This window comes from Cuculus canorus, chromosome 4, assembly GCF_017976375.1.
Source record: "Cuculus canorus isolate bCucCan1 chromosome 4, bCucCan1.pri, whole genome shotgun sequence".
NCBI lineage: Eukaryota > Metazoa > Chordata > Aves > Cuculiformes > Cuculidae > Cuculus > Cuculus canorus.
The window spans coordinates 67,309,436-67,328,791 of NC_071404.1; the positions used below are offsets into that span (position 1 = coordinate 67,309,436).

Here is a 19,356-nt window from a genome sequence, read left to right on the forward strand (position 1 = left end):
TGCTTGGGGAGGATGGAGGGGATGTTGTGCTTTCTCCCTCTCTGCAGGGGTGGGGAAGTGTTTGACCCTTGCATCGCCCACTGAGCCTTTCCAGTCCTGAAGCTGAAAGGATGAGTGCTTTTCCCTCTCTGCAAGAGTGGAGAAGGGAGTTGTTTGGCCTCTCTGTTTTCCCCTGAGCCTTCCCAGTCCTGAAGCTGAAAAGATGAGTGCTTGGGGTGGATGGGGGGGTTACCATGCTCTCCCTCCCTTCAAGGGTAGAGAAAGGGTTTGTTTGACCTCCGCGACCCCCACTGACCCTTCCCAGTCGTGAAGCTGAAAGGATGAGTGCTTGGGGTGGATGGGGGGATGCTGCGCTCTCCCCTTCCTGCAAGAGCGGAAGAAGGGAAAAGTTTGACCCTTCCATTGACCACTGAGCCTTTCCAGTGCTGAAGCTGAACGGATGAGTGCCTGGAGTGGATGGGGGGATGCTCTTCCCTCTCTGAACGGGCAGAGAAAGGGTTTGTTTGACCTCTGCATCGCCCAGTGCTCCCCCCAGTCCTGAAGCCGAAAGGATGAGCGCTCGCTCCGTCTTTGCCTCCTCCTCAGGCGCTCGCGTGGGCGCTCGCGGCTCCTTCCCCGAGCATCCTCGCACCTGGCTGCGCGCATCCCGCCTCCTCCAGCTTTCCCCAACCCCTTCGGTTTCTTTTCATTCGGAACTCCTTTTTTTTTTTCCTCCTTCCCTCCCTCCCCGCGGAGGCGGAGCTCTGTCGGTCCCTTCCCGGAGCCGGGGAGCGGCGCCGGTGAGTGCCGGGGGATCGGGGCAGGGAGGTTGGGGACCAGGGTGGGTCACCGCGGGGCTTCCAGCGGCTGTAGCAGCTCCCGGGGGCGCTCTTGGGCTCATTTGTCCCGGTCACTGCCGGGGGAGCAGTTTCCTAGTGAGGTGCGGGGTTTACCTTCTAAAAGAACGAAGGCGAGCGAACCCCAGCGCCTTTCGGGATAGAGAAACCCCAATGGACAAAGGTGAGCAGGGGGGGTCTGGAGCAAAGACCGCACAACGCAACCCAGAAGTATCTGGAATGGTGCCCTGTGCACCTGCTGAGCAGCAGGAGTTTCTCCAAGGACCACTCACCTTTGCTCACCTTCACCGCTGCCGGTCAGAAAGAGATGAACTCTGTACCCCCTCGGGAACGTGTCATCCGGCCCTACCACAGCTCCCTGTGCTCCAACCCTTGCCGTCAGTGCTGGCTGACTGCTGATGCTCCTCTCCCTTCTTTCTCCTGCCTAAGAAAAGGTCTTCTCCCCTTAACTGGAGGGCCATAACATTCCTTCCCAGCCTCCAACCTTTGTCAGGTGGTGATTACTGACTGCTGATGCTCCTATCCCTTCTTTCTCTCTTATTGCTCTCTACAACTACCTGAAAGGAGGTTGTGGAGAGGAGGGAGCTGGCCTCTTCTCCCAAGTGACAGGGGACAGGACTAGAGGGAATGGCCTGAAGCTCCATCAGGGGAGGTTCAGGTTGGATATCAGAAAAAAATTCTTCACAGTAAGAGTCATTGGGCACTGGCAGAGGCTGCCCAGGGAGGTGGTCGAGTCGCCTTCCCTGGAGGTGTTTAAGGAACGGGTGGATGAAGTGCTGAGGGACATGGTTTAGGGAGTGTTAGGAATGGTTGGACTCGATGATCCAGTGGGTCCTTTCCAACCTGGTGATTCTGTGATTCTCCTGCCTAGGAAAAGCTCTTCTCCCTTTCACTGGAGGGCGACAGGACTGCTTTCCAGTCTCCACCCGCGAGGAGATTTATGTGGAAATCAAAGCAGAATGGATCGCTATCGGTATTTCATCTTCAACCAGAGGAATATGGTGGTGCTAGGTCTGCTCCAGATAGCCTTCAGCACGATGTGTGTCGTCAGCGGGTTCATAGATGGCATTTTCAGAATGGAGTCTCATCTCAGCAAAACCAGAGCTCCAGTTTGGTCCGGAATGGTAAAATTACACTCTTTTCTATGCTTTGTTTTGTGGTTTGGTCTTTTTCTTGCTGCTATCTACTAGTACTTAGATTGAGGGTGGGAGGGAGATCAGGACTCCTTGCCAGCCCTTCTCTGGTTTCCTGCTTTGAACCCAGATAGTAAAAATTTCCTTTTTATGGTATAGGCAGGAGAGAGTGAGCAGAATTTTCTCTGCAGGAGCTAAATGAAATACATTTCTACTGGGTAATGGGCGCCTTCACTCCGTGGCGCTCATTGCCCCGATGCTGCTGTTCGTACCTCAGTGAGTTACACCACATGGGAGTTGTGTTGAAGCGTTCTCTTTCATCCCAAGGCTGCCTATCTCCTTCCAGTAATAACTGCCTTCCATCTACGAGATGCGTGAGGACTTAGAAAAGCAGTGCACATGTTCAGCAGTTAAAATAGATGTATTTCATCAGTTTTATTATCTGGCCAGAGCCGTAAAGCCAGTCAGAGGGTTGCTGCCATGGGGGTAGCGAGTAGGCAAGATGCATTTTACGTAGTATCCTGCCCGAGGAGCTGCCGCGAAGGAAAACAGAGGAAATCAGCATTTCTCTTTCCACTTCTGACCCAGCAGTTTCTCTGATCCAAGTCTTGAAAATGAGGGCCTTTCATCTGCTCTGTACTAGTTTATCTGCCAAATCTTATTCTTGTCTTCCAGTTACCAACACTTTTGTGTTCTGCAGGTGATGGGAGTCCCAGGAGTCCTGGCTTTGTTTTCCTCTCAGAGGAAGAATCCAGTTCTTGTAAGCCTGGGGAGAGGGTGATGGTGCACAGGACTGGGGCAAAATGTTGTCAGGGCAATCAAAAATGGTTTTGGTTGGGAATGAGCTAGCTAGTCCTTCTGCAGGACTGAGAGCTTATTTCCTTGCTGCTACATCCCTAAGCAAAAAGAACATGCAGTGTTACCTCTCTTTCTGGTACAGGATAAAGCACTGGCTATAAGAACAAGCGAAAATCTGTAAAAATGCTTGGTTTTGAAAGCATCTCTTCTGGTGTGCCTCCCTGTTTTTAAGGAAAACCGGAAAACATAAATTATCTTGCTTTTCCTAGGCAGGTCTCTCCAGCCAAATAAACTCCAAGGAGGGATATTATTTATAAGTAAGAGATCTCCAAGAACAAAGTCTTACATGTGTAGTTAAGATTTGAGACTCCATTGTATCTCAGAAATTCAGTATCTTGGAAACCTTTACTTCTCTGTGTTTGGATTCCGAGTGGCCGTTGCTACTGGGTACTTTTTAGTCTTATGGGAGGTCAAAGGCTGGTAGCTACAATGCTTTGAGTACATTTGGTCTGTATTAGTGTGTGTTGATTTGTCAGAGGATAGTTTTAATTCCTGCTCCCCTTCTTTTTCTCCTTTGACTTCTCTGTACAGGTGAACATATTGATAGTTGCTTCCATAATCTCTTGTGTTGCCATCCTCATCGTAATAGTTTATAGCTCCCTCACACTGAACTATGGTGAAGAGGAGGAGCTGAGCTCTGCCCCAGTCCACGTTATCCATACAGTAAGTATCAATATTATGCTTATTGCTGGGAAATATGATTGTCTTAATCTGCAAACATTACTAGGCATTACTTGGAAACAGAACCAGACTTACAGTGTGCTGAAATGAGAGTTTGAAGCAATGCCTGCAGCAGGGCACTTGTTTAAAAAGAACCACGTGAGTCTACAGTTAAGTATCAGGTCAAAAATCACAAAACCTACGGAGGGCTCCTGCCGCTGGCGGCTGCTGCTGCAGCATGGTCAGTATCAGGGCGGTGCAAACTAAAGCCCAGCTCACCTGGGTATCCATCTGAGTTGTGGTGAGGTCTGAGAAGCAGCTACAGAAGAGCTAAAGCTTGTCCCTGGAGGTGCACGCGCTGGGTATGTGGCTGAACACCCTACGGTGCCGTTGCTGAGTTCAAAATGGTTTGGTATGTTCCAGAAAAAAAAACAAACAAGGTGCTGGTGATGAAAAGGGGCTCTTACTGGCCCTAAGCCTGGCCTGGTTTGAAACAGCAATTTCTAGGCTCGAATCCAGCCTGCACCTCAGGTGATAAAGTTACTGTGGGTACGGGTCAGCTTTAAAACTGGGTACTTTTTCAAGTATTATTTCCCCTACACTAAAGCTGAAAAGAAGGAATAAGTTACCCCTTTTGTACCCCAAACCTGGTAGAAGTGGTGGCTCCCTGTGAGGGTGAAAGCATTCCCAGTAGATGAAGCTGTTCGTTAGTTTATTGCAGGATGAATCAAAATGTCAGGCTGCTAAGGTGCAGTATAGCGAGAAGACATTTCTCGTCTTCGGTGAGCAGCTTTCTTTGAGTTTCTACCCATTGTGGAGCTATTTCTGAGCCTGATGCTGTTGCATAGAATCATGGAATGGTTTGGGTCAGTAAGGACCTTAAAGATCAGCCAGTTCCAACTGGACACCTCCCACTGGATCAGGCTGCTCAAAGCCTCATCCAAGCTGGTGTTGAACTTAAAATGCAACTGGTGTTTCAGCTTAAAACTATTCCCTGTGTTCTATCACTGAACTCCCTCATAGGTGTCTTTCAGAAGCCTTGAATACTGCTCTTTTCCTTTTTGAGGTTCACACTTGGCTTGCTCTTTAGAGCACGAGAAGAAAAGCTTTAAACAACACTAACTCTGAATCAATCTGCTATCATGCAATCGCAGCATTCATACAGTAATTAGGATATTTTTGTTGGAGAACTTCTTGAATGTGTCTTTAACGTTTCCTTTTCTGCTGGCAGAGGTTCGTACTCAACAAGGTAGTCAAGGGTGCTAACATAGCCATGTTAGCTGCATCTGTCTGCAGTGCTTTTGTTGTGCTGGCGATGGCTTACTTGGGATGCCGGAGTCTTCCACGCTGCTCGTGCTACGACAGCGTAACAGGGATGGTGAGTGTGGAGCGCAGGGCACCCATTTGTTTGTACTGAAGAGTGTGGAGCACAGGGCACCCATTTGCTTGTACTGAATGCGAATGGGAGAGGAAGAAACTGGAGAGAAGACGTCTTTTTCTTCTCTAAACTTTACCTCAGCTCTATCCCAGTCATCCAAGGCTAATTCTAAAAAACTAAGTGGATGATGGAAGGATTTTTTACTTTTTGTATTTTTCCTTTCACTGCCTCAGTTTTATTTACAGCCTTGTGTAAGACCTAGCATAAGTTATCTTCATTTTTCGAAGGTGTTAGTGCTCAAGCTACAGTGTTCCCATTTCCTATGAATTCTGGCTCTCCTTCTCAGAAATTTTCCTTCTTCTCTCACCCTTAGATCAAGAATTGCTCCTGGTACAAAGACCTACTGGTACTTAAGCACCAGGATGCTTTATCCATAGAACCACAAAATCAATAGTAAAAATATTCCCTCTACTGTTCGTGAAGTCCAGGGGAGATGAAACACCACATTTTACTGCTAATTTATGAGGACTTCACATCAAGTTATGGGATACATGCTCTGTGTCTCTGCTAACTGAGCTCAGTAAATACCAGCTACTTCTCTCCTGGAGTAATTCTGATGCTGTATTAAAGCACATAAGTCCGACCATCTACTTTGATAGGGAGCGAGTGGGCAAAGGTTACAAGGCAGCTGTTCTTGACTAGAGATACAAAATCTGTAACGTGAGGCTGCTCTAAAAATGTATGCTAAATCTTATTAGAAGGAGTGGACTACACTGAATTTTAAAATGAGTTCCTGTTTATCTTTTTGATCAAACTCGCAGATGAGTTTTTTGCTGTCATTGTTTCATTCATAGGAATGGCTGCAACCTAGTGAGGACCAAAATCAGGCTGTGGAAATGGTCTGCGCTGTACAAAGTGAGTACCTCTTCCCATCCGTGAATTTGGATATTCACCAGAGATGTGGAAGGAACATCCCAAATAAACTTTACATTCCGGGCCAAAATCCTGACAGCCAAAATACTCAGACCCAAAAGGGACTTAGGATTTTGTGCAAACATCTATATCAGATCTAATGGTTTCTTGTTTCCTTCACCACACAGGTCCTGGAGGGAAAATTTTTGACTTCCCAGATCGGTTTCCAACGCAGGACTTAGACACAGAGGAAGATGCATCCAAACCTCCACCATATATCAGAATGGCTTGAAAATGTGATTGAACGTTTGAAAGCTACTAGTCACAAAATGCAGTGAGACAGATGTAAGAAGTTCTTCATCTCTAAAGATGGTTGTGCACTTTTCCTCGGCCTTTTAAGAAACACACACAGAAAGAAAGAACTATTGGATTCCCAACATTTTGCAAAGATGACAGTGCAAAAGGGAAGATCTGCAGATGGTTTTGGACATTCAGACTTTGCACAGTTAAAATACCTCATTGCCTCTGGAAAGCGTGAGCATATTTTTTTTCCTCCATCTTTTGTACTTAAATCATGTTTTATTCCCTTAGATGTCATCACACGGTTTGTCTAGCAGTGCTAGCTTAAGGCATTCACATATTAAATACAACTAATTTTTAAAAGAAATTTGTTGTGGAGTATTTCCCCCTGCCAACTGCTCTCTGTATTTCTCCCCTTCACCCACCGAATTCTTTGGATGATATGATAGTGAGTGAAGGACAATGAAGGACCCTCTTGAGCTTTGGAGTGCTTTTCCTCTTCCTCTTGGCAGGGATGGGGGCAGGTGAAGTTTACGATACAAAGCCTTGCCAATACCATTCAGGTACCTCTGTCAAAATCTGGATTCCATGGGGGTATGTGTGAAGGTGCAATTAGTTTTAGTCCTAACTTGTAATGCTAGAGAGTGGTGGGAAACCAAGTTGCAGTATCTCCTCTTACAGAGTAATTTACTTACTGTGAAATCAGTTCAGGTTTTCCTGTTTCTACTTTGGAGACTGAAAGTTTAAAAAATGCTTATTTTGGGACACATTCTGCTAAAATTTATTACAGATCTAGACCAAAGTCCTCTGTTGGATGTTTTCTAGAGGACATCTTGGTCCTCTAGACAGAGTAACTACATCTTCCAGCAAACTTCCCTGAACTCCTGAGGTGCATGAAACTCCTGCATGTACTTTATGGTTCACTTTCAGATAGGTGTAGAGGTGCCTGCTGAGCAAATGTCTTGCCTGCAAACCTTGAGTGCAGAGTGGTAGATTACTTATCCCATGGAGTGGATTAACACAGCACGTTCATTTGAAGAGGGCTTGGAAAGTAAGTTCCCATCTTGAGAAAGTGCTGTGAGTGGTAGGAAAAGTCATGCCTGCAATGAAGCATGTCACTGTGGGAATTATCTCAGATAATATTTATCTTCTTGCAGTGTGTAAGATGCCTTTTGCATTTTTTTTTCCTAGAGACTGAAGTCTTTTTCTTCAGTAGTAAAGAGACTCAGACACCTAAATGAAAACCTTCCCCTGATGAAAGGACTGTGCAGCAAAATACGAGACAGTCATAGTCATGGAATGATTTGGGTTGGGAGGGATCTTAAAGATCTTCTACTTCCAAGTCCCCTGCCATGGGCAGGGACATCTCCCACCGGATCAGGCTGCTCAAAGCCCCATCCAGCCTGGCCTTGAACACCTTCAGGGACGGGGCAGCCACCACTTCTCTGGGCAACCTGTGCCAGTGCCTCACCACCCTCACAGTAAAACATTTCTTCTCATCTAAATCACCCCTCTTTCAGCTTAAAACTGTTACCCTTCGTCCTATCACTGTGCTCTGTTCTTGGAGTTCATGACTGTCACGTGTGCATTTAAAATGCCTTTGGTTTCACAATAGCTCGGCAAAGCTACATCATAAATAATAGCAATACAGCATGCAATTAATTTTAGCATATGCAAGTTAGCAAGTCCTGTCTCCCCGGCCCCCTGGGGTTGGCGGAGTGAAGGGACGGACAGTTAGTTTCTATTAAGCTATTTGTGAAACTAACTAAACATCTTCAAATTTTGAAGAGTTTATATTCGCAGATGTTTCACACCTTTAGCTGTAATCTCAAACAGAAAAACACCCTTAATTGCATATGGAAATCGTAGGGGGCTCCAGCATCTGTTTGTACACAAGGTGCCTACCAGGTGCTTCCCCTACTGACCATTAAACCATTAAACCATTAACCATTAAAATTGATAATGACTGGGACTATAAAGGAAGGTACTCAGGTCATAAGAGCAGACCTAACCTCCTCCTCCCTCCAGAGCTCTTGTCTGGTCACATATCACTCCCTGTGTGTCCGGGAAACTGCTCTGATCCCTCAGGGCTGCAGGTCCTTCTCAGGCAACTGGAAGTTTGCCTACATGCCAAGAGCAGCAAAATTCTGTCTGGATTTGGCTCTACACACCTTTTATGTATTTGCCTACACCAACCAAAACACAGGTGGTGTCATTGTGTGTGTCCATTTAGAGGTATCCAACTTCTAAATCACTGAAACTAGCCTGGGAAGTGCTGCTTGTCTTTGTAAAACTGATCCACCATACAGCCTTTACTGCCATACGTTGGATTTAGAGATCTTTGTACCAAAAAAAGCACTGCCCCAGAGAAGACGTGCTCTATTCTTAGAGCTGCTTTATGGCTTTTTGCTAGCTGCTTCCAGTTGAAATGTAGGCAGAAAACCAACAACACTCAATTTTACTTGCACTACTAAAATGCATTCATTTCAAGCCATTTCATCCTGTAGTTTAATCCTGCTTAAGGGGTTGTTATCAGGCTGCGTATACAGAAATCTGTTCGAAGCCAAGAGAAGAGTCATTGTCAGGTGCATCTGCTTGTTCGTTTGCATTAAACTATGGTTCTGGAGCTGCCTGTGACTGAGCTGCCCACGTCACCGCCCAGGAGAGACGTAGCGCAGTCGTTGCGGCTGCCGAGCTGGCCAACACTACGCTGCGGAAGGCCAGAGATGAAGTAGTGGCCGCAAAAGTCTGCTGGCACCTTCATGCTGAGTGCCATCCTCTTTTAGCTACATTAGATCTCTCCTGGGGAAAGAAAGCACAACACTGTAAGCAGCAACTCAGCTTTGTTCGCTCTAGCAAGGCTTAAATAAAATTAAACTTTGTAAGTAGATAGGTTTCACCTGCAATGCAATAATTATAAGAAAAATTGGGATTGAACAGACCTCGGATAAGAAGGGTTTAATCTGAAGTTTTCAGTCTTTATATTCCTGAGGTTTTCCTACTTGCTTTGGTATGAGCTGGAGCAAAAATAGTTAATTAAAAAATTCAAAAATGGTAGCGCCAGAACCACTAACTATAGAATCCACTTTCTACTTAAACCTGACTACATTTGACTGCCTTTTTACATTGTTGGCCTTTAATACAGTAATCTACAACATCGTAATTCAAAAAGAGATGCTGTGCCTTTCCCCCCGCTATAGTACCTGACAGCAAGCATCAAAGCACTAAGCATGACTGGTTTCCTCATCCTTGGATGCTTCTGCCACAACTCCAAACAGTTTGATGAAATGTTGGAGTATTTTTTTCTCCTTGATTAACATAAACTGCTGTTCTTGTACATTAAAAGAAAGTAACGTTCCCTGACAGGTTATTGTCATTGCTAATATCTATGGCAGCGTGGCTTTGATTCTGCTTTAGTCTAAAACGTATTTTGCTTTTGAAGGGAGAAACTTGCTAGAAGTAGTTTGTTGCTGTAAAGCACTGTTCAGCCACTGCGTCGTTTCTGGGTGGAAACTACAGTTCCATCCAGAAATACTATTCTGTAACGAGTCATTACAGTATAGGATGGTTGGATTCAATGACCCAAGAGGTCTTTTCCAACCTGGTGATTCTGTGATTCTATGATATATTGAACTGTTGGCTGAACAGAACAACTTGATTTTCATAGAATCGCAGAATCATTTGGTGGGAAAAGACCTTTGAGATGGAGTCCAACTGTATCTGTCCACTACTAAACCCTATCCCTGAGCACCTTGCCTACCCGTCTTTTAAAACACATCCACGGATGGTGACTCACTCACTTCCCAGGGCAGCCTCACACCCCTTCAGTGAAGAAGTTTTTCCTAATACCTGATCTGAACATCCCTTGGTGCAACTTGAGGCCATTTCCTCTTATCTTTTCACTTGTTACTTGGGAGAAGAGCCCAGCACCCACCTCACTACATCCTCCCTTCAGGCAGTTGTAGACAGTGACAAGGTCTCCCCTCAGCCTCCTTTTCTATAGGCTGAACAACCCCAGTTCCTTCATCAGCTCCTCAGAACCCTCGTGCTCCATCCCTCATTTTATTGCAAGCATGCAGAGAATAAACATCATTAGTCCATGTTCAAATGAAGGACCATTTCCATCAGCTTGGAATGATAACTCCTGAAATGAGGAGTTACTGGCGAGGGTATGAAATCAGCAGCTGTCCCGTGCAGGGCTGGTGCAAACGCAGCTAAAGCAGGTCAGGCTTTCCTGGCTCGGCTCTGGTGCACAAGGTGAGTACTTGGCCTTTTCCTCCCAGCCAGCTTTGAAAGCATCCAGTCAGCGGTGTTTAGGGACCAGCAAACCTCTGCGTGTGTGGCAGATACTATTTGGGCTACAGGAAATACCCTTAACAGCATATATAGAAATACAAGTGTGTAAAAGAGAAACACGCTTTATGATATCGCTAAAGTAAAAATGTATATAATTGATTCAGTCGCAGCTATAAAACCCTTGATAGTCATATTTCTTTGTCCTAATCAGCTTTTTGTGGTCTTTCCCAGCATCACTGTTACAATACCAGTGCCTAAGATTACTTGGAGACACACAATTTCAGCACTTCTTCTCTACAAAAGGAGAGTTTCTAGAAAAGAAACAGCTATAATACGGAAATTGGGGGGAACTGTCTACCAGTTTAATGTCACACCCTCTAATTGGTTAGCATCGCTGAAAATATATTCCTGATCACAGCATCCAGAGCTATATTTAGTAGCCTCTTCCACATGCCACATGCTGGTTACGGTGCCTTCCCAGAGCCTGCCAGTATCTCCAGGAACATTTCATGGTTTGCGTCACCCCCAGCTTTTGCCTGTAGAAGTCAGATGGATTTTTTTTCATTTATTATGCAAAACATATCCATAGCACCTGTGGTAGAAATGGAGACATTCGTTCCTCACGGACTTTTCCTCATTGGCAAGATCCCAGGAACAAAGCCAACATCCCTGGGTCCTTCCCCTTGGCTGCTGGAGCGACGTACAGTTGCACACGTCCTTCTGTGCCGAGGGTTGGGCGTGGCAGTGGGTACACCTCAGCACAGTGTCTGCACAATAGTGCAAATGAAGCCCAGGGGGGGAAACTAAGAATTCCAAGTTCCACCTGGGATTAGATCCTGTTCTGCAGAGAAACATCCTGCAAAACACACAGGTGCTGCAGCTTATTTACAAGCACTTGAGGCTTCTACCGCTAAAGAAATGCAAATCACACAGCATTTTGTAGAGGAATAAGAGATGCAAAGATGCCTCGGAGCTCCTTGAGGCCAAAAACTCCAGTTTTTTTCTGGGGTGTACTAGAAACTTCTTCCTCTGCCTGTCCAACCCGAGCAGCCTGCAAGCAGGGCATAAACACCTTGCTTTTGATGTGGGTTACAGACCCCGGTTATGTGGTCCTGCAGGACTGAACCATACGGACAACAAGCATTTCACACCCATCTTGCCTTACTATTATTTGTATCAAAGACATTTATATCCGAAAATGTTTTTCTGTCTTGAATAAGCTCAGGAAAATGTTGCCTTACTCCCTGATGCCCAGGGCAAGACACACAAAATCCCTGGGCTGTAAAAACCGAAAGCAGGCTCTCTAATTAGCAGGGCACCATCAGTAGCAGGCAGCAGTTAATCAGAGGGCGTAATCAGAAGGTTAATCAGGGAAGCTGGTTCTGCAGGTTAACATTCAACTAAGGGCAAAGTGGTTGCTGCAGCTGTTTCCTCCACAGAAGGGGCTAGAAGGTGCTGGGGGAGGAGAGGAAGAGAAGGGATCTTCATCACCATGAGGATCAGAGAACAGTTTCAGGTACATTTTTGACAACTGGCTTGTTTAGGTTTTTTTTTTTCGTAACTTCACTTCTAGTCTTGTAACCCAGCGCTTCACATCGCACCCTCTGATGGGAATGATTGATAGCTTTTTTTTTTTTTCCAGCCACACTGAGTAATACGAATGCTTTCAAACTGATGTGACACGCGCTGGACACTGTTTGCTGCCAGTACGTGAGTTTAGTCTCACTGCTCCTCACCCCTCAGGCAGTTCGCAAGCTCTAGATCCTACGGCTGGTGCAGTTCCTCCCATGTGCTGCTGGGCTGTTGGTCCTCAGGGTCAGGGCAGTGGAATGCAGTCAGCTTTGCAGGACACAAATCTCTTTCCCCTTTGCTGGCAAAAGGCAGTGAGAAGGCAGAGCATTAAAAAAAAAGTAAAAATGCAGGTTTGTGTGCTCCCTGGAGGTATTCAAGGCCAGGCTGGTTGGGGCTTTGAGCAGCCTGGTCCAGTGGGAGGTGTCCCTGCCCATGGCACAGGGGTTGCAACAGGATGATCTTTAAGGTCCCTTCCAACCCAAACGTTCTACGATTCTTTGATTAACTGGCTCAAAATATTTTGAGTGGGGATTGACTCCAGGAAAAGAGAGTTCTTGATTTTTAAAGAAAATGCATCGGGCATTTACTACACAATGGTACTGGTTGACACCAAAAGAATTATCTGGCTTGCTATATCAAGACTTTCTCCCCAGAGCCTTTGCTCTCACGCAGCAGTTTCTTGCATCAGCCTCCTGGGCTGGCTGCTGGAAACATACTCCTAGCTGCCAGGTAAGGAGGAGAGCCCAGAAAGGTTGGGAGTAGTAGTAATCAATCAAAATACAGAATTAGTCTGAAAACAGAAAGTGCTATCGGTCTGCAGCTGAAACGAGGAAGGTTTTCTTTTCTTTTTTTCCTGATAGTCAGCAGAAAACCCACCTAATGTAACCAGAGCACAGCACACACATTTTGCAGTCAGTCTGCATGATTTCTTGATACTTCCAGGTTCCTTCCAACCCAAGATATTCGATCATTCTCCAGCACTAACAGTGTACAGGCATGGGGAAATGTCCTTGGACTTAACTCTGGCTTGAGAAGGGAGAGTCTGTCAAAGCAAGCAGCATCTCCCAGCCTTCCCTGGAAGCTTTTCTGTAAAGACAGCAACTGCTTTGTCCTGCCCTTCTTTGGGGAGAGCTAATTGAAACACGCTGTAAAGCCGCATAGTTTCACTTACACTTTGTTTAATATGTCTGTTGCAATAACGTAGGGGGTTTTGGTAGTTACAGCTTTGATGCCACCAGAATTATTCTGTGTTCTCTTTAATTGACATGACATTTATACATAGTCTTCAGAAAACAAAATAACCAACAACTTCAGTGTATATTTCATGATGTATGGTCTGGTTTCTGTCCACTATCTGTTTTTAAATACACTCGTCACATTTTTTTTTATTCAATGTTGGTTACTGTATGTATAGTGTTTATACTCAGCCAGCGAATCTCCTTGTCCTGCCTTGCTGGCACCAGCCAGGCTTTGCGTGTTGGGCTGCACCCGGGGTGGTTTAGGAGCCTTTTGGGCAGCTCCTTCTGGTCAGGGGCGTTTAGAAGCTTTTTTTGGAGCTGCCACCTAGCAGAAAAAGTGGCAGGAGTCCTAGAATCATAGAATGTCCTGAGTTGGAAGGGACGGACAAAGATCATTGAGTCCAACTCCTGTCCCTGCAGAGGATTCCAATATTCATGTGTCTGAGGGCATTGGCCAAATGCTTCTGGAATATTGTCAGGCTTGGCACCATGAGTGCTTCCCTGGGAAGGTGTTCCAGTGCTCCACCACCCTGTGGATGAAGAACCTTTTTCTAACGTCCAACCTAACGCTGGCACATCTTCCTGACATTCCCTCAGCTCCTATTATTGCTCAGGAGAGAGATCAGCGCCTTCTCCTCCTCCTCCCCTCACGAGGAAGCTGTAGACAGCAACGAGGTCTCCCCTCAGCCTCCTCTTCTCCAGGCTGAACAGACCAAGTGACTTTAGCTGCTCCTCATTTGGCTTCCCCTCTAACCCCTTCACCAACCCTATGGCCTCCTCTGGACACCTTCCAGTAGCTTTATATCCTTTTTATACTGTGGTGGATTTTGATGCCAAAATACACATGCTTATCATCATACTGCTATTTTTATATATGAATATACATATTTTCTGGGCATCATTTTATACCTATAAAACATATATCATATATTTATTGCCCTACATAGAAATGAAAACCAGCTGTTTAATGAGAGCTGAAACTTTTAAAACTAATTGTTTATCTTCAGTCCCAACTTGAGAAAAGCACAACCCTCGCAAGGCTTGGCAGACAATCCCAAGGTCTGCCAGCACTGTGCTTTTCAACAGCAGCACCAGTGACTCAGCTGTCAGCTCGATATTGAAGTTAGTACTTTGTGGTAGTCATGAGGGTGAGTAATCACATACAGGAACTTGAAAACTCCCTCTGATTAGCGAATGTTACTATTTTATCTGCAGCTGAATCTTTATTTGCTGAAGTCAGGAGCCCTTCGTTGTCTCTGATTTGTGAGTGGGTTAAAAGTATCTTGAAGTAAATGGAAAAGCTGTTGCGTGTATTTTAGAGTCAGTTTAATCTTATTCTTATCATGTATCCTTCTTGGAATAAGCAAAGCGGGGGGGACAGAGGACTACGAAGGACAAGAACACCACGTCCTCACAGCAGTTTGCGTTTTCCTGCAGAGGGGTGGGTGTGCGGAGTGTCAGGGTGACCGGGGTTCTACCTGAGAGCAGCCAAGAACATCAATCCACACCTTCACCTTATTTCAGTGCCCCTAAACAGAGCCTGTTCATCCTGCTGTGGGGAGGGATGTCAGCCTTGGCAGGACGGGCATAGGCAGATGAGGCAGGGCAGAGGGATGTCCTCTGGATGGGCGGGTGCTGGAGAGCATGGTCAAAGCCCCCCAGAATCCCCCCATCCAGAGGCTTAGGAAGAAGGGTAAGTGCAGGGTCAGCACATAACACATGTTCCTCTGCTCTACCACCAACCGCTTGTAGCTTCGAGCTCCTCTCCCACTCATTTAGAAACAGGCAAAACCAAATTCTCTTCCCTTCGCGTGTACAAATTTTTCCTAAACCTTCATAAAATCCTAGTAGTCGCACCATCCCATGGCCAGGGCTTCCAGTGGCGCGTAAAAGACAATGTAATTGTTCTTGAACTTGTCCTCTGCCAGCTTCCTTCAGCAGCACTAAGTTTCAGTTAATTTTTTTCCCCCCTTGATGAAGGCTGCACATTACCTGCAGCCACACAGGGAGGGAGGAAAACAAGAGAGCTGAAGGAAAGCCTCTCTAGCTCCAGGGGTTTGCAGGCTAAGGGACAACCAAAAGTCAGGTGGGGCACTTGGAATAATGGTCTTGAAACACAGCCTCTGCTCTACAATACGTGATTCAGATACACAGTATGATGTTTTTTAAAAGTAGATAACTAAAAATATTCATTAAGAGGGAATTTAACGTATTGCCTCACAAGAGAGCCTTTTTCTGCCTGTGACCTTTTCAAAGAGGCAATGCAAACAGTGAAAAATATCATAAAAAAAGGAAGTACTGAGGTAAGATCACGGTCTCATGACTCTTACTTTTCATATGCTCACACTCGCATCATTTTCTTCTTCCCTTTTCGTTAATATCCCTCTGTGTATGAACACGTGCATGTGTGTGCGTGCATATGTGTGTATATGAGAAATATAGAAAGTAATCACACAAGCTCCATTAGCTCCACATTATTGTGATTTATGATTGTGATTTTGTGTGCTTGTGTCCATATCTGTGCAGCACTTCTCTGTTTTTCAGGGGTTTGGCAGCACCTGAAACAGAAAGTCTATTTAAAAAGGAGCTTTTAAGCTGTTAGAAGGACAATGCTTATGGGTACTCTGTATATGCCTCCAGAAAAATATTAATCATAGGATAATAGAATGGTTTGGATTGGAAAGAAACTTAAAGCTCATCCAGTTCCACCCCCTGCCATGGGCAGGGACACATCCCACTGGAGCAGGTTGCTCAAAGCCCCGTCCAGCCTGGCCTTGAACACCTCCAGGGATGGGGCAGCCACAGCTTCCCTGGGAACCTGTGCCAGGGACTCACCACCCTCATCATGAAGAATTCCCTCCTTATGTCTAGTCTAAATCTAAGTCTTAATATCAGTAAAAAGAAAAAAGCCTCACCGTTATCTTCCAAAATGAAGATCTGACTATCTAATGTACTGCTTTTATTCTCAAACACAGAGGCAGGGCTGCTGCTTTCAGCTCGCAGTGGTATGAAGGCAGTTACTTGTTCTAAACCGGGAGCTGATGTGAACCGACTCTACGGAGAGCTGGATTATGATGGGCAGACAAAAGCAGAGAGAGAGCCCCCTTGAGCTCTTCAGTGTTGTCAAATATAGTTGTTTTTCCTTGATTCTCTGGGAGCAAGTAGCTGCGTGAAGATTCTGGAGGGGGTTTTGTTGTTTTGAAATGTGCAAGCCCAGGCTGTTTTCAAACTCCATCTCTTAATGGAAATACAGACTGTGAGACCCAAGTGCACCCTACAGGTTTCAAAATCAGATGCAAGCAAACAGCTATTTGAAATACGCACCCTCTCACCTTTTCTTTTTTAAGATGGCCCATTTATTTCAAAGCTAGTGTTATTACAATTAATTCTGGTGAAGAGAGAAAAGGCTACTTCTTTTTCAGTGTTTGATACTGGCAATATCAGCTGTCATACATCTGATGGTAAAGTGAGTTGCAAGTTTTGCTACCCCTCAAAAAACCCACAAACCCAAAGGAGGAGAAGGAGGGTGCAGCACAGCTGTTAAACACCATGTGCTCGTCTGCTGGGTCACCTTCTGAGCTGAGGGGAGTACAGCCCAAGCCTGAACCGCGTCTGCTGGTACCAGTACAGTCAAACAGGATGTGCACTACTCAGCCTGCTTCCCTTGAGACTCTGACTGACATTCTTGCTCTTGGTTGCAGCGATACACCACACCTCTGGCACAGGTTCCCCAGGGAATTTGTGGCTGCCCCATCCCTGGAAGTGTTCAAGGCCAGGTTGGATGTGGTATTGGACAGCCTGATCCAGTGGGATGTGTCCCTGCCCATGGCAGGGGAGTTGGAACTGGACGATCTTTAAGGTCCCTTCCAATCCAAACTATTCTATAATGAGCATCCCTATACTGTAGTCCCCACGCCTCACTCACCCCCTATCAATTCCAGGTTGTTTTTCAGGGGTGAGAACCACAGGACAGGGAGAGGATTAGGAGTCTCTTGACATGATCATTGGTATCGCTGGGAAACGTGCTTTTCATTCATTTAAAATGATTAGCTAAGTATTGTATTATTCTGGGTTCTCATTAACCAGAGGTGACTCAGCAAAGGCAGAAAACAATACATGCAGATACTTGCACGGAGCAGGATTATGGGCCTCAGCGAGTGTCCTTGAATGGCCAGCAGCTTTTACATGCCCTCCTTTGGGCTCTGGAAATATCTTTCTGAAGTACAAGGAGGTGCCTTCAGCCAGTGCTTCAATAGGTGTCAGCCTCGGTGATGCTGGTGTTGCAGCTGGGAGGCTGTGCAGAGCCCAGGGAGTCCCAGAAATTCAGTGGAAAGCAGCAGCAATTCTCTCCCTCTCAATGTCACTTCACAGCCCTCACTGATGATGCCATTCAGCTGGATGAAAAAGAGGCCTCCGGTGTCAACAGAGTGGAATAAACACCCCGTCAAAAGCAAACCAGCAATTTTTTATTGTCGAGTCCAAGAATAATGCCAATTTCTAATGTTATTTGCAACTTTAGATTTATGATTATATGTCAGGTTTTGTCGATTTGTCTAGAAAACCAGACTGCCATTTAAAAAGTAACATTACTATTACTTTAAAATAACTCGTGGCTCTATTTTTTCATCTGCATGCGTTTTTTGCATGCATGGGAGACAAAGAAAAACCAGCAGGTTTGCGTCCAAGAGTGACCAAAGCCATAGGCAGGCATTACACTGAGCAGGTTTGTCTTTGTGCAGAGCTGCGCTGCCTAAGGGAGAACAGTTACTAGTGGTTTTTCTGCTGTTCATCTTTACCGACTCCAGGTTGGAAAGCCCCAGAGTCACCAGTAAGGATGGCAAAGGTCAGAGGTAAGGCTGCCTCTCCCTTAATCCTGGTATGAACTCTCATATTACTCCCTTCCCTCAAAGTCGGAGCTTACCTGATTTTTAGATCATTAAGCTATATTTTAGAAATCAAGTAAGATAAAAGTGAAAGACACTACTTTCCTTAGGGCTCTTTATCTATTCTCACCACATCTGGAAAGCTGTCTCGTAAAATCATTGGTTTATGAAGCCACAAAAATTACAAGGGTGAAGCTATTTAATTTTTCAAATTCCTTAATGACTATGTACTTTAGACCTTTTATTGGATCAGTCATTTTTTGCTTTGCAGAGATTACAGCATACACTAAAACGCCATGTATTTTGACGGTTCTTAGCTACAGCGTCACAAAGGATGCATGAGATGAGACATGAAAAATACCCAAGAAAACCCTAAGGCACAGCAAGTATGTATACACATGAATATGAGGACACATCTAGAGTTTGTATGTCGGCCTCTTGCCTTGCTATGTAGAAAGTCACTTCCTTCCTAAGCAGCTTGATGAAATAGCTCGTGTCAATCTAGGACGAGTGCTCACAACCATGTCACGCCATTGGTGATCCCTCCTGGGCAGGCCCAGGCTCCAAAAGCACAAGGTATACACATTTAATAAACACATTCTTAAGAGCCCATGTGAGCTGTGCAATCGCGTTTATAGATGCAAAACATCTCCAAGAGGTGTTTTACCTTTTTCTTTTTAAATACTCTAGGAAGTGTGGACTTGGAAGAGGAACATTACTAGGACAGTAGTGAAATGGTATAGAACACAAATCATTTGAGAATTTATTTGTGGGGAAAAGGGCTATGATAATTACCAAAATCCAGCTTGATTGCAATTGAAGTCTTGCTGCACGTGTGCACATGCATACACACACGGCAACATGCAAGCCTGTCTTTTGACATAACAAAAAAGTCCCACCTGCCTGTAAAGTTGAGAGCTTTTATTTCTGAACGTGAGTCTGACGCTAAGAGAAGAATAGCAGAGAAAACCCCTTTAGGATCCCAAAGTACAAGGCTCAGTCATTCCAAGTTTTATAATTCTTGTATCACTTCCCATTCTTCTGGAATCTGAAATAAATTCTGAACGTGCCTCTGAATCATCAGATTTAGATGTTCCAAAACAACTCGGCACCGTGCAAGGAAGCACTGACTAGTCCAAGTATTGTGACAGTGTTTCACAAAACAGTCACCCACACATAGAGAAACTATAAACTTTTTTTCCTCCCCTATAGCTTTTTAATGTATTTCACCATAAGAAACGAGCTCATCTTAGTATAATTACTGAAAACAAGTGATAACAGTTAGTGGCA

The 19,356-nt window shown here is 45.3% G+C and overlaps 1 protein-coding gene and 1 long non-coding RNA gene across 2 annotated transcripts; both read left to right on the forward strand.

Annotated features, from left to right (window-relative positions):
* The first annotated feature begins 734 nt into the window (after positions 1-734).
* Positions 735-6,402, forward strand: LOC104066445 (uncharacterized). Its single transcript, XM_009569042.2, has 7 exons — positions 735-779; positions 1,708-1,960; positions 2,670-2,729; positions 3,359-3,490; positions 4,719-4,865; positions 5,720-5,780; positions 5,966-6,402. Exons 2-7 carry the CDS (start codon positions 1,796-1,798, stop codon positions 6,067-6,069), a joined length of 669 nt encoding a protein of 222 aa, XP_009567337.2. The 5' UTR covers positions 735-779; positions 1,708-1,795; the 3' UTR covers positions 6,070-6,402.
* Positions 6,403-11,788: 5,386 nt separating this feature from the next.
* Positions 11,789-18,019, forward strand: LOC128852115 (uncharacterized). Its single transcript, XR_008449742.1, has 3 exons — positions 11,789-11,889; positions 12,016-12,079; positions 17,270-18,019. It is a non-coding gene; the product is annotated as an uncharacterized LOC128852115 (long non-coding RNA).
* The last annotated feature ends 1,337 nt before the right edge of the window (positions 18,020-19,356 follow it).